The sequence below is a fragment of the Protopterus annectens genome, chromosome 15.part0 (assembly GCF_019279795.1).
Source record: "Protopterus annectens isolate FY-2018-M chromosome 15.part0, PAN1.0, whole genome shotgun sequence".
In the NCBI taxonomy this organism is placed as follows: domain Eukaryota; kingdom Metazoa; phylum Chordata; order Ceratodontiformes; family Protopteridae; genus Protopterus; species Protopterus annectens.
This window is the reverse complement of record NC_056749.1, coordinates 6,235,580-6,248,853: the sequence shown is the minus strand read 5'-3', so window position 1 is coordinate 6,248,853 and position 13,274 is coordinate 6,235,580. Positions and strand designations below refer to the sequence as shown.

General features: G+C 44.3%; 1 protein-coding gene across 1 annotated transcript in view; it reads left to right on the top strand.

The window, feature by feature from the left end:
- Positions 1-13,274, top strand: part of CC2D1A (coiled-coil and C2 domain containing 1A) — a 3,016,164-nt gene that overhangs the window by 2,212,427 nt on the left and 790,463 nt on the right. Inside the window, exon 22 of the mRNA XM_044057686.1 lies at positions 10,172-10,271. Within this exon, the coding sequence (XP_043913621.1) occupies positions 10,172-10,271 (100 nt within the window). The remainder of the gene's footprint in view (positions 1-10,171; positions 10,272-13,274) is intronic.

Here is a 13,274-nt window from a genome sequence, read left to right as displayed (position 1 = left end):
ACCTGCAAGCAGATAACCCAAATATAATGACTGCAACAGTGAATACACTTGAACATCTACATTTATGATAAGTGTACATAACTGTACTTTACCCAGTCTGCAGGCTAGCCATGGCCCTGTGGAACATGGCCTTGGACATGCAGGTCCATCAGCAAGCTCAATTCCTGCTAGGCAAACAAAACTCACTGGCAGACAACTTGAGCTAAAATCTCCTAGACCTGCACAAGTGACAGTTAGAGCCCAGCACCTTCAGCCTACTGATTCAGAAATGGGGGACCCCAGAGGTGGATCTCTCTGCCTCCCCCTGCAATCACCAGCTCAGCAAATTCTGCACCAGGACACCTCACAGCAGGGCCTGGAAAGGTTTCTATTCCAGACTTTTCCTGATACCCAGGAAAGAGGGCACCTGGTACCCAATCCTCGACCTATCCGTTTTGAACACCTTCCTGGTGATACCAAAATTCAGAATGCTCACCCTCCAGCAGCCTTTTCCTATGCTTTCCAAGAATGCTTGGCTAGCCACCCTAGACCTAAGAGAGGCCTATCTACACATCCCAATCAAGGAATCATGCAGGAAATATCTACATTTCAGGGCAGGATCACTGCACTTTCAGTTCCCTGCGCTTCTCTTTGGCTTATCCACTGCTCCCAGAGTTTTCACAAAATGTCTGGCTCCCACCATTGCTTTTTGCAGACAAAGAAATATTCAAATTTACCCATACTTGAAGGACTGCCTGATTCAGGCAGACAGTCAGGAAAAGCTGCTAAAGCACCTGACCTTTGTAAAGGACCTACTGACCTCCCTGGGGTGTACTATCAATGAAAAGAAATCCAAACTAGTACCCACAGAAAAAATTGTATCCTGGGAGCAAGCCTGGACACAGCATCCCAAATGGCATTCCTTACACCAGAAAAACAATTCTACCTGACACTCTACTTCTCTCAACTAGCCACCAGGACCCAGTTATCCACAAATTAAATCCTGCAAGCTCTAGGGTTCATGGTCTCTTGCATTGTACTCATTCCATATGCCAGACTGCATATGAGGAAACTACAGTGGTACTTAAAAAGCCTTTAGTGTCAGCACTCTCAAGACCTGGAAACTATCATACCAATGATACCTTGTCTAAGGAAAGATTTTCTTTGGTGGGCAGCAGCAACAAAGGACCTGCTTGCTCACAACCCCATGCTGCCCAGACCCTCACCACAGATGCATCAGACTATGCCTGGGGTGCACACCTGGACGGCAGGTGCATTCAAGGCCAATTGAGCCCACATAAAATAATCTGCACATCAACCAAAAAGAGATATTAGCTCTTCAGCACACCCTGACAGCTTTCAGAACCGTACTCTCCCCAGGGTCTCTACTTATCAAAACAAACAACACCACAGTGATGTGGTATGTCAGCAAACAGGGAAGGACTCGCTCTTATCCTCTGTGCAGGCTCAGCATGACCCTTTGGCACATGGCTTCAGCCATGCAACTACACCTGTTAGCACAATTCCTGCCAGGCACTCTCAGCTCTCTGGCTGACAACTTAAGCAGAAACCTGCTAGACCCACATGAGTGGCAGCTAGACCAAAGAACCTAAACCCTTGTCCCCCAGAAATGGGGTACCCCTAAGGTCTACCTCTTTGTCTCCACTCCAATCATCAGGTCAGCAAATTCTGCTCTAGGGAACCTCACAGCTAGACCTGGAAAGTGGATGCTCTATCCTTCCAGTGGGTAAACCTCTCAGTCTATGCATTCCCCCTCTACTACTCATTTCAAGGGTACTGTTGAAAATAAGGGAGGAAAAACCAAGGACAATCCTGATTGCCCCAGACTGGCCATGCCAGCACTGGTACCCACTACTGCGCAGCATGTAACCCCTGCCACCATGGCACTTACCTCAGATCCCAACATTCCTGACCCAGAGTAGTGGAGAATTCATGCATCCCCAATTGCAGACCCTCAGTCTGGCAGCCTGGATTATTCCCTGACCTCTACCCAAGCTACCAGTCTAAGCAAACAAGTTCTAGATGTTATACGTGAGGCCATATGCCCTAGCACTAGAAAGTCCTATGCTAACAAGTGGAAAAGTTTTGCACCTGGATCCAGGCCAAGAGAGCTGGAATGGCACAGCCCTCGTTACCCCTCATCCTGGATTACCTGGCAGACCTACTACGTAGGGGTGTATCCTTCACTTCTATTAAAATTCATGCCTCTGCCATCTTTGCTCATTTCAGTACAGAGCCACCTCTTTTCTCACACCCTCTCATCAAACAGTTCCTAAGAGAGGCTAACAACTTGAGGCCACCCAGAAGAACTCCACCCAGAAGAACTCCTACCCCAGCATGGGACCTAAACCTTGTGTTAGAAAAGCTCACCCTGCCCCCCCCCCCCCTTGAACCTGCTGCTTCAGCAGAATTACAATTTCTCTCTTGGAAGACAGCTTTGCTTCTGGCCATCACTTCAGCTAGAAGAGTATCAGAGCTACAAGCACTTATGGCTGTAGAGCCCTTCATCATTCTTCATGCTGACAGGGTCTCCCTTACGACTAACCCAGCCTTCATGCCAAAAGTGGTGTCCAGTGTGGCTCTCAACTAATCCATTCATTTGCCCACTTTTTCCTAACCCACAAAACAAGGGGGAAAGGATTCTGCACTCTCTAGATGTGTACAGACAGCTCAGATTCTACGTAGACAGGACTAAATCTTTTAGAAAAATTGATCAATTGCTAGTTAGCTTTGCTGCAGGAGCAGAGGGCAAAGCCATATCCAGGCAAACAATTTCCAAATGGATAGCACACTGCATGCATCCATTTCTGCTACAATCAGCAGGGGGGGGGGGGGAGTTCAGGACACATTCCACCAGAGGAACCTCCACCTCTGCAGCTTTTTTTCAGAGGGGTCCCCACCAGGGGCATCCGGGAAGCTGCAACATGGACATATGTTCATACCTTCAGCAAGCATTACCACCTGCCTGTCTTCTCCAAATGCAGGGCAGGCTTTGCCACCTCAGACTTGCAGGGCATCCTAGCTAGCTCCCAGTCTTCTTAACTGCCTCCACCCTTTTCTTCAGCTTTGGGAATCAACCCAAATGTGATGACTGCAACAGTGAAACACAAAGAACGTAGTACAGTTACCATAAATGTACATGTTTGAGTGTATTCACCGTTGTAGTTCTGGTTTCCCTCCCTCCATCTCCCTTGTTTTCTCTCTCCTTACAAGGAATTTTTGGTATTTACTTTCTACTGGTGGTGTTCTTCCACCATAACCTAGCACCCTATTGGGGGCTTCTGACAGGGCAAGAAAAACTGATGTAATGGTGTCTGCTGCCTGTTTTTGTACCACTGACTACCTGGCGTCAGTGCTGGAGCGACAGCAACCGATGCAGAAATACTAAGCCTCTGGTATTCGGGCCAACTGAGCGGGATAACCCATATGTGATGACTGCAACAGTGAATACTCTCGAACATCTACATTTATGGTAAGTGTACACAACTGTACTTTTCTCATTCTCCTCAGCCTGTAGACGCCTCAGTCTCTCTGCTGCTTCTGTTTCCAAACACCTGGCCTCCAATTCAAGTCTCTTTAGCTCCAGGTGGATTTTTAAGTCCTCTGCAGAAAAGACGAGCTGTCCAGTCTCTGAGTGTTGTACATCTCCATGGCCAGTCTGATCGCCCTCCTAATTGCTGTTTTCTGATGCAGCTGTGACCAAAGCTGCAATCATGTCTGCCTTAGTCAGGTTGCACCTATCCTTAGCCTGGCAAATTTCAGCCAACTGGCTCCTTGACAGCTTGCCATGCTCCTCTGCTGACATGCTTGCCTCCTCTCCGTGACTAACTAAGCTAATAAAAGAAATATAAAGATTGTGATCTGAACTCTGAATATTCACTGCGTGGCTGATTTAGAGAACAAAAACACCTTCAGTGATCACTGTACACAGGCTACAGGAATTCACTATCCACACCACTAAAAGCCAATTGCCAACCAATTAATATGTGGTGTGGGTATCCCACCACTCCCAAACAATTAATATGTGACGCCCGTGCACTGGCCCAGTAATCAAAGAGCCTCAATCCTCACCACTAACACCAGTGAGTGGGGTCCACATTGGGAAGGATAACAAATACACAGTAAAGTACAATCTCCCTTAAGAGCACACAGAAATCGCTGTCAGTCTGGGGCTGATTTCTCCTTTTCTCTCCAGATCCCCAGTAAAACTCCCCACTGGCACAGCTGTCAGGTACAGGTCTCAGCCTAGTGGTCAAGCTAAAAACCAACCAGTGCTTTGTGTCCCTGTCCAAGTAGCTGACACAAACACACTTTGAGATATGAGTTATATACAAACACACAGACACTCCTAGGGAAGGCTGGCACAGGTTCTCCAGCTATGTCCCCTTCTCTGCCAGGCTATAAGGTAGATGTCACTGCCACCAACCACTAATATCAGCTACTATTGCCCTTACTAAACGGTGTCCGGTTATTACTGTGCAATATTATTATCCAAATAGTAAGTGTGACCCACACCTAAAGCTTTTGGAGTGGTTTGGACAGTATCACTTTATACATGCAGTGTACTCTAGAGCTTAAATTATCTCTACACAAAACAGCCACAGTTGAAAAGTTTAAAAATATTTAATAATAAATAACACAAGACAATACTTCTTACTACACAGTGCTAGTCAAGAGTTCAGAGATCACAGGAAAATTCTTAAAATAATACAGTAGAATAGTTCTGACATCAGTACAGAAAAACAACTAGACTAAACTTACTATTTTCTATCTGTATCTAAGAGCAATCACAGTTCTAAATAAACTTGCATATAGAGCAAAGCAGAGTACTGATGAGTTATCAGCTTTAAACAAAATTCAAAATGCTCTCTCTCTCTCTCTGAGACAGTCTTTTAAATTGATAATGCATCCTGCTGTCTCATGTTAGATTACATCATTCTTAACAATTCTTTAGTTTCCCAGGCTAACAGAAACTCTACATTTACATTTCTTAGTAAGCTTGGACCTCATCAGGCAACCACAGCAATTAAAGACATTATATATGTAAAATCTAGAAATTATCTCTGGTCTCAAAACAGTAGAAAGAGTCTGCTGGTTCAGACATCACAGCTTGAGCCCTGATATCAGTCATTAAATGCTTGACTTATCAGCTTTCTAACAGCAGAGTGCACTGTTGTTACATTTTTGTAGTTCAACATCCACTACAGTCTTCTCACATTTAAGAGAACAAGCCTATGGCTTTAATTAGACATAGAATTATCTACAAAATTCTATCTAGCTAGGCTGGCAGTCTACACATATTTTCACAAATAGGTCTTCAAATAATGAGAGCAGAAGGAGGTATCCCTCGATTGCCACCGTGGGGTGGTCCATCCTTGCTGTATGCACTTCCTGGAATCACATATGATTGGCTGGAGCATGCTTGCAACTGGCTCATTTCCAAGCTAGCTGGCTTCTTGAGTTCATGAAGCGTCTTAAAGGATCTAACCAGGACATTTTAGAACTGCACCTTTAAAGGAACATGACCCAGTGGAAGCAGTGGACCTGGTACAGACATCTCATGCCCCCCCTACTGCCATTTCTTGGAATGCCCTGTGTATGTCAAGACAGTATGAGCATGGGTCGTACAAGAAGTCTGAGGGCTATAAAGTAATTTTCTTTTAGTTGGTTAAGGATGGTGACTTCTCCCACCATTGTAGTATGGATGACTCTTCATCTGGGGAAAGCTTAAGGTTTATTGTACACCCCATATATCTTTCCCCATTCCATTTCTCTAGAAACATTTTAATGAATATCTGTGGAAAAAGTTTATCCCTTTTATAGAGCCAGTTATCAATGATTTGTTACTTTATTACTGCATAAAAGCACCCAAACTGTGATCCTGCAGCTCGAGTGAGACTGCCCTGTGTAACTTCTCAGCTGAGTTTTAGGTATCCTTAGGCTATCCTCTACAGTCCATCAAAGGGCCTAGAGGCTTGACACCTTGTTGCTATATAAGTTGTATAAAACCATGAGTAACATTGGTAAGAGTCTGCTGCTCTTCTATGTTGGGGGCTTGAAGCACTCGACTTTGTCTCTCACCTGTTTGGATTCCAGTCCTCCAAAGTGTGTCAGACACTGGAGAAGATTTCCTCCCTTCCCAGGTCTGCAATGAAGGAAGAGGTTTCCGTATATCTTGCTACAATATTTTCACTACCCGATCACTATGACTAGAGTTGCAGTCAGGTCTTAGGCCTTAGGTATGTGGCTTCACAGCATAGCATGGTTGAGTCTCTAATCCCTTAAGGAAGAAGTATTTTCTTGGACTTGCCTTTCGGAAGGGGGAGGGGGTTGACCACCTTAAGCAGTATCCGGCTGATAAATTGCTGCCAAGGAAGCAGGACGTGGCCTTTTGTGATTCACTTCATGTTCACCCACTTCCTCCTTCCAGTCTGAGCCAGTCCCATAAGAAGAAACATCCTCACACACTTGATCTTGCATTTCTCATAATTGTAGATTGCCTAAAAGGCCATTTCTGCTGACTTGTTGGTTGCATTCTTGCCCAATGTGCAGGGCTCTGCATATGTTGAATGCCTGCCTTTGCCATTGCTTGGAGAACCATCTTAAAATATTAGTTGGTCCTGAATGAAGTCATGCTGATCCTATGTTAGATCACTTGCCCCCCCCCCACCCAAGAAAGGCATTGCTAAGATACTATATGTCCAGAGAGTTGCTGAAGTACTCACATACTTCACTTCTCAAAGACACTATGCAGTCTTTGTATACATGTCTTTCTTTCATAATGAGGCCAGAAGTTCTGCTGCCAGCACTTACTTCAGCATTGTCAGTGGGCACATTCAGCACATTATTTTTTGTGTGGTGAACCTCCGCTACTTCATGCTTATGCTGCTCCACGGGACCCAGATGGTGGTGCTGGTTGTATTCAACCTCTTCTGGCAAATCAGTGTCTGAGGATTGCATAAGAGATTCCATGGTTCACTAGGAATGTGTCCCTATTTCCGTGCACAGTGTTGCCATTTTAACTTTTGATTGCTTCCAGAGTGCTTTCTAATGTGTGTTAGTAATGGCAGCTGGAACCTTCCCGGAGTAGAATCTCTGTTTTTTCCTATCTTTGGATGACTGTATTAAGATTCTTTATGTTTGTATTCCTGGAGTGGGCACTTCAATTTTTGCAATCCGTGGCGCTGACTATAACCTGGGAGAAATGCTTACTGTTCCAAAGATTTTTCTAACTATAGGCCTATAGCCGTATTATCCCCACAGGCAAAAATCATGGAGAAGTGCATTCATAAGCAGCTATTAAACCACCTAATAGAAAACAACCTACTAGCTACCTGCCAACATGGCTTCAGACCATTTCATAGCACCACCTCTGCTCTCTTATCCTTCACCGACTGCGTTAATAAAAATCGTAATAATGGCACTTTATCCTCAGCCCTCTTCATTGATCTGTCAAAAGCTTTCGACATGGTCAATCACCTGCTACTCATAAACATACTTAGAAACTTCTCACTGGATCCACTTGCTATACAGTGGTTCCAACCCTATTTAAATAACAGGGAACAGGCTGTATTATGGGAGAATAACTTGTCTTCCCACCTCCCAATTGCCCTTGGTGTCCCTCAAGGCTCCATATTGGGTCCTCTCCTCTTTTCTATTTTTACTAACGACCTACACTCTGTATTACCTCAAGCTACCTTTATCCAATATGCGGATGATTCCACAACTTCAGTCCCTAACCCAACACATGTTCAGCAGAGTAGAGAATTGGCTTCTTCACCGATGTCTCATCCTGAACCCAAACAAAGCAAAAATGCTACTGTTCACTCCCACCCGCAGAGCCTCCCCACTGAACTTCACTGTCACATCTTGCAATTGTACTATCATATCTCCCAGTTCTACCACAAAACTGCTTGGAGTACTAATCGATAACAACCTTACCTTTGAGCCCCATATTAACAACACTATAAAAACAGTAAACAAGAAACTAGGTTCCCTCTACAGGATCAAACCCTTTTTGACTCCACTAGCCAGGATCACTATTGCCCGCACCCACTTAATCTCAACTCTGCTATATGCATCCCCTATCTATACTAAACTATGTAAAAGCAATCTCAACAAGCTGGCTATTTTCTACAATAATATTGCCAGATTTGCTACTGGGTCTATCTGTAGAACCCATCATTGCAACAATCTTAATCAACTCGGATGGTTAGAGTTGTTAAATCGTATTCTATTGAACCAACTATTGCCCATAAGATTCTGTATCAACCTACAAATACTCACTAAACTAATCACCCCCTACAATAACCTAAAGACCCTGCGCTCTTCAAATAAATTACTTGTAAAGATAGGTAAAACCAACAATCTGGCCAGAGAGACTCTATTCTCTAACGCAGTGGGTAAAACCTGGAACATCCTCCCTAATGACCTAATCTCCCTACCCTCAATTACCCTATTTAAAACCAAACTCAAACCATACCTTAAATCACACTGGCTAAGCCCCTGTGCAAAGCCAGACTAACTACCTCCTTTGTCTCCAGACACTAATCCTGTCACTCACACAATCTCATTAATCTTTTACTAACAATAATGTGTGTGTTACCTTTTAGTTTAAAAGTGCTCTAGTTCACTTACCTTTATATATTTTCTGTACGTATATCCATACTTAGGTAAATAGGAATGTATTTTTTGTAACTAGGAATGTATTTTTTTCCTTACTCATAAGCTAATATGTAATGTACTGTTATAATTTGTCAAAACTTGCTAATGTACCTGTAATTGTCTAATACTATTCTGATGTGTGGAGCTTTTCTCCCCGGGCCTCCACTGAAAATGGACATATATCCAGTTGGACCAGCCCGGTCAACAATTGTAAAATACAAAAATAAATAAAAATATTTCCATTGCAGGTGATTGCCTTCAGCAGAATGGAGTGGGATTCTGTCAATTGCCCATTGTTCCTTCTCACAGTATGGGCTTAGAAAGCCATGACTTTGATATTCTTGGTAGTGATGCAGTGGTGATCCATGCTCAAACTGTCCTGAGCCTTTTGGGCTCAATAATAGCCTTGATTTACATTGTGTCTTTCCCACATTTGAAAACGCAGGTGTTGCATTAGTCAGTAGAGTTCACTTGACTGCAGAGTCACCTTTTAATAATGGGCAGGGACCCTAATTTTTCAGGGAAATACCAGTAAATCCTAAATCTGAGCTGTGTGAATATTAGGAAGAACATGAGATTTTCATGGAATTTGGCATTATAGGCCAGAACATGCATTCAACACAGACTGTGTACTGCTTATCATATTTACTACTACTAATAAAGTCAGCATTCTTCGAGTGTTCTGTGCACAGGACCTGTGTAATTTTGCATAGAAAGAGAGAGAGGGGCAATTCAAAAGTGTAATTAAATTATGGTAAAGAGAGGAAATTACACTGTAAAATCATCAGTATAACTGTTAGATTTCATCGCATGAAAGTGGAATTTCATTTTCTTTTGAGAATTGTAAATTAGTGTCCTACTTTGTATCTGTCTGTTGGAGTGCTAAATCTTCCTGTCAGTCTGTATGTTCTCATCCTGTAACAGATTATGACGCTAGTCTTAATAATACGTGTTCCGTATCAGATGTGGTGCCTGTATCAGCTTCTCCCATAGTCCAAAAGAAATGGATTCCCCATAGAGGGTAGATTTCCATAAACCAGCTGAAGCTATGACCAGTATTTCTCACCATCCTTCTGGAAGGTGACTTGAGACCAGAATACCTCGCGCTCTACCCCTCCAATGCCTGTGATGTGAAATGAACGTAAACACGGAGGTTCTCACTTGTAGCAGTGTGCAGACAAGTGACGTCTTGACTTTGAGTTTCAGCATCCCATATAGCAGGATTTTAGAAAGGCATTTACTTGATAGTTTTATAACTGCCCATACCAACATGAATGACTGTGATATGGTGGTTATTAAACACAACAGGAAAAATAACCTCAGAGTATGTTGTGGTACAGTGTATACTTGAATATGAATAAAAACAAAACCAACAACGCATACAACAAAATGCACTGGTATGTTAAAATATTTGATATGTATTTTTGAATCCTTCATTATGTGTGGTCATTTACTGATAAGATTTGTATTCTGAATTACGTTCCCCCTCTCTATTCTCTCTCTCCAGAATTCAATGAGAAGTTCAAATTGTCCATTAATCGTGGCCATCGAGGATTCAAGAGAGTTATTCAGACCAAAGGCATTAAGTTTGAACTTATTCAAAAAGGGTGAGAAAATGTTTTAGTGCTGTTGCTGGAGGCTTCTTCATTTGTTCCGTTTCTTTTAGGTCAGACCTTGGCTGGCTGGAAAAGGCAACAAAAAATTAGAGGAAATACAGTATGGAATCATAAAGGCTCAATTGAGAGCAGTATGCAAAATCCAAGTGTGTCTATGTCTGTGTGTGTGTGTGTGTGCGTGTCTGTGCGTGTCTGTGCGTGTCTGTGCGTGTCTGTGCGTGTCTGTGCGTGTCTGTGTGTGGGTGAGTGTAGGGAAGGTGAGCAGCGGTGTCGATAAGCTAAGCTACATAACTGAAGGCACAGCAGTGTGCTAGAGGTAAAGGATGCAGGATGATAGCATGTGGAAACCCTGAGCTTGGGATCCTCACCTGTGTGTGTGTGTGTGTCTGTGTGTGTGTGGAAGGTGAGCAGCAGTGTCGATAAGCTAATGTACCTAACTGATGAAGGGACAGCAGTGTGCTGGATGTAAATGATGACAGGATGATAGCATGTGGAAACCTGAGCTTGGTGTCCTCGCGCACGCGTGTGTGTGTGTGTGTGTGTGTGTGTGTGTGTGTTTGTTTAGGGAAGATGAGCAGCCTTGTCGATAAGCTAAGGTACATAACTGATGAAGGGACAGCAGTGTGCTAGATGTAAATGATGACAGGATGATAGCATGTGGAAACCCTGAGCTTGGTGTCTGTATGTGTGTGTAGGTAGGTGTGTGTGTGTGTGTGTGTGTGTGTGTGTGTGTGTGTGTGTGTGTGTGTGTGTGTGTGTGTGTGTGTGTAGGGAAGGCGAGCAGCAGTGTCGGTGAGCTAAGGTACATAACTGATGAAGAAACAGCAGTGTGCTAGAAGGATGCGGGATGATAGCATGTGGAAACCCTGAGCTTGGTGTCCACGTGTGTGTGTGTAGGGAAGGTGAGCAGCAGTGTCGATAAGCTAGGGTGCATAACTGATGAAGAAACAGCAGTGTGCTAGAAGGATGCAGGATGATAGCATGTGGAATCCCTGAGCTTGGTGTCCACGTGTGTGTGTGTAGGGAAGGTGAGCAGCAGTGTCGATAAGCTAGGGTGCATAACTGTTGGACAGCAGTGTGCTAGAGGTAAGGGATGCAGTATGATAGCATGTGGATACGCTGAGCTTGGTATCCTCGCATGTGTCTCTATGTGTGTAGGTGTGTGTGTAGGGAAGGTGAGCACCAGTGTCAATAAGCTAAGCTATGTAACTGATGGACAGCAGTGTGCTAGATGTAAAGGATGTAGGATGATAGCATGTGGAAACCCTGAGCTTGGTGTCCTTGTGTGTGTGTGTGTGTGTGTGTGTGTGTGTGTGTGTGTGTGTAGGGAAGGTGAGCAGCAGTGTCAATAAGCTAAGGTGCATAACTGATGAAGGACAGCAGTGTGCTGGAGGTAAAGGATGACAGGATGATAGCATGTGGAAACCCTGAGCTTGGTCTTCTCGCGCGCATGTGTGTGTGTGTGTGTGTGTGTGTGTGTAGGAAAGGTGAGCAGCAGTGTCGATAAGCTAAGGTACATAACTGATGGACAGCAGTGTGCTAGATGTAAATGATGCAGGATGATAGCATGTGGAATCCCTGAGCTTGGTGTCCTCGCGCGTGTGTGTGTGTAGGTGTGTGGCGGGTAGGTGAGCAGCATTGTCGATAAGCTAAGGTACATAACTGATGAAGGTACAGCAGTGTACTATAGGTAAAGGATGATAGGACATGGAAACCCTAACCTTGGCATCCTCACCTCTATGATGTTCATCGTGTTTCACTGTTGCAGTCATTATTCTTGGGTTATCCTGCTGGCAGGCGACCCGCAGTCGGCCAGAATTCCCAAGTCTAGGTCTGGCTTCAGTTGCTGTCACCTCTTCCCTGACGTCAGTGCACCAGAGGTATAAAAGATGCAACCGACGCCATTTTCTTCAGTCTTTCTTGCCGCGCACTGCCCGAAGCAGAAGCAGTTCGCAAGTGCCGGTCGGCCGACTCCTGAGAATTTCGAATTTGAATTTCAGAACCGAAGTCTTCATTAAAGCTAAGTACCCCATTGGGGAAACTTTTTTCTTGCTCCAGTCCGATGTCAGAAAAAGTTAACAATTGTATTTCTTGTGGGAAGCAAATACCTCATAAGGATTTCCACTCTTACTGTATTCTTTGCCTAGGCCCTGATCACAACATTGCTAGCTGTCGGTTTTGTGCTAGATTCAACCAGCGCACTATTAAGCGTCGGTTTGATTTTGCATTTCATTACTTTGGCCGAAGATTTAATTATACAATGCCGTCGGACCAGCCGACAACCGGGGTTTTCAAAAAACGCAAGGACAAGGAAAAGGATAGGCATCCGAGATCCAAAACCGATGATGAAGCCTCTACTAGGCCAGTCGCCGATTTGTCGGTTCTCAGTGAGGTGCTTTCGCAGCCCCTAGCACCCGCTACCTCAGAGCAACAGGCCATTTCCAACTCCCATGTGGAGCCGACCGGGCCTCTGGTTACTCAAGGTATTGGACACTCGGAAATCATTCCCTCAGATGGGTCCAGAGCCGCTGAGCAGGCATCAGCTTCTGAGGGTGTCTTCAGACCTACACAACTGCATATTAAGCCATCTTCAGCTTCAAAGACAAAGACTTAAGCAGCTCTAAAGACAAAGAAACAAGTACAGCATTCTCCTGCTCAGACTTCTATGCCTAAAAAACAGATGCTCAAAATGGCCGAAGACCTAATTACTTTGATCAGGGGTTCCCATCCCCCTCCTGATAAGAGGCCTAGGCTAGAGACAGAATACCTTTCTTCTGATTAGGTTTCTATTTCCTCTGATTCTTCTTCTGAACAGGATTACTCCATGCCTCCTTATGAGGATTCTGATGCTGAAGAATCCATTCCTTCAGCCTCTCCTCCTGAGGATTACTCTTTTGGGGAAACCCTGCATACCATGAGGGAGCATTTCCACTGGGAAAGCCAGGATTATTCTGAATCTAAGAAAAGGCTCAGGGACTTTCTGCTACTTCCTCA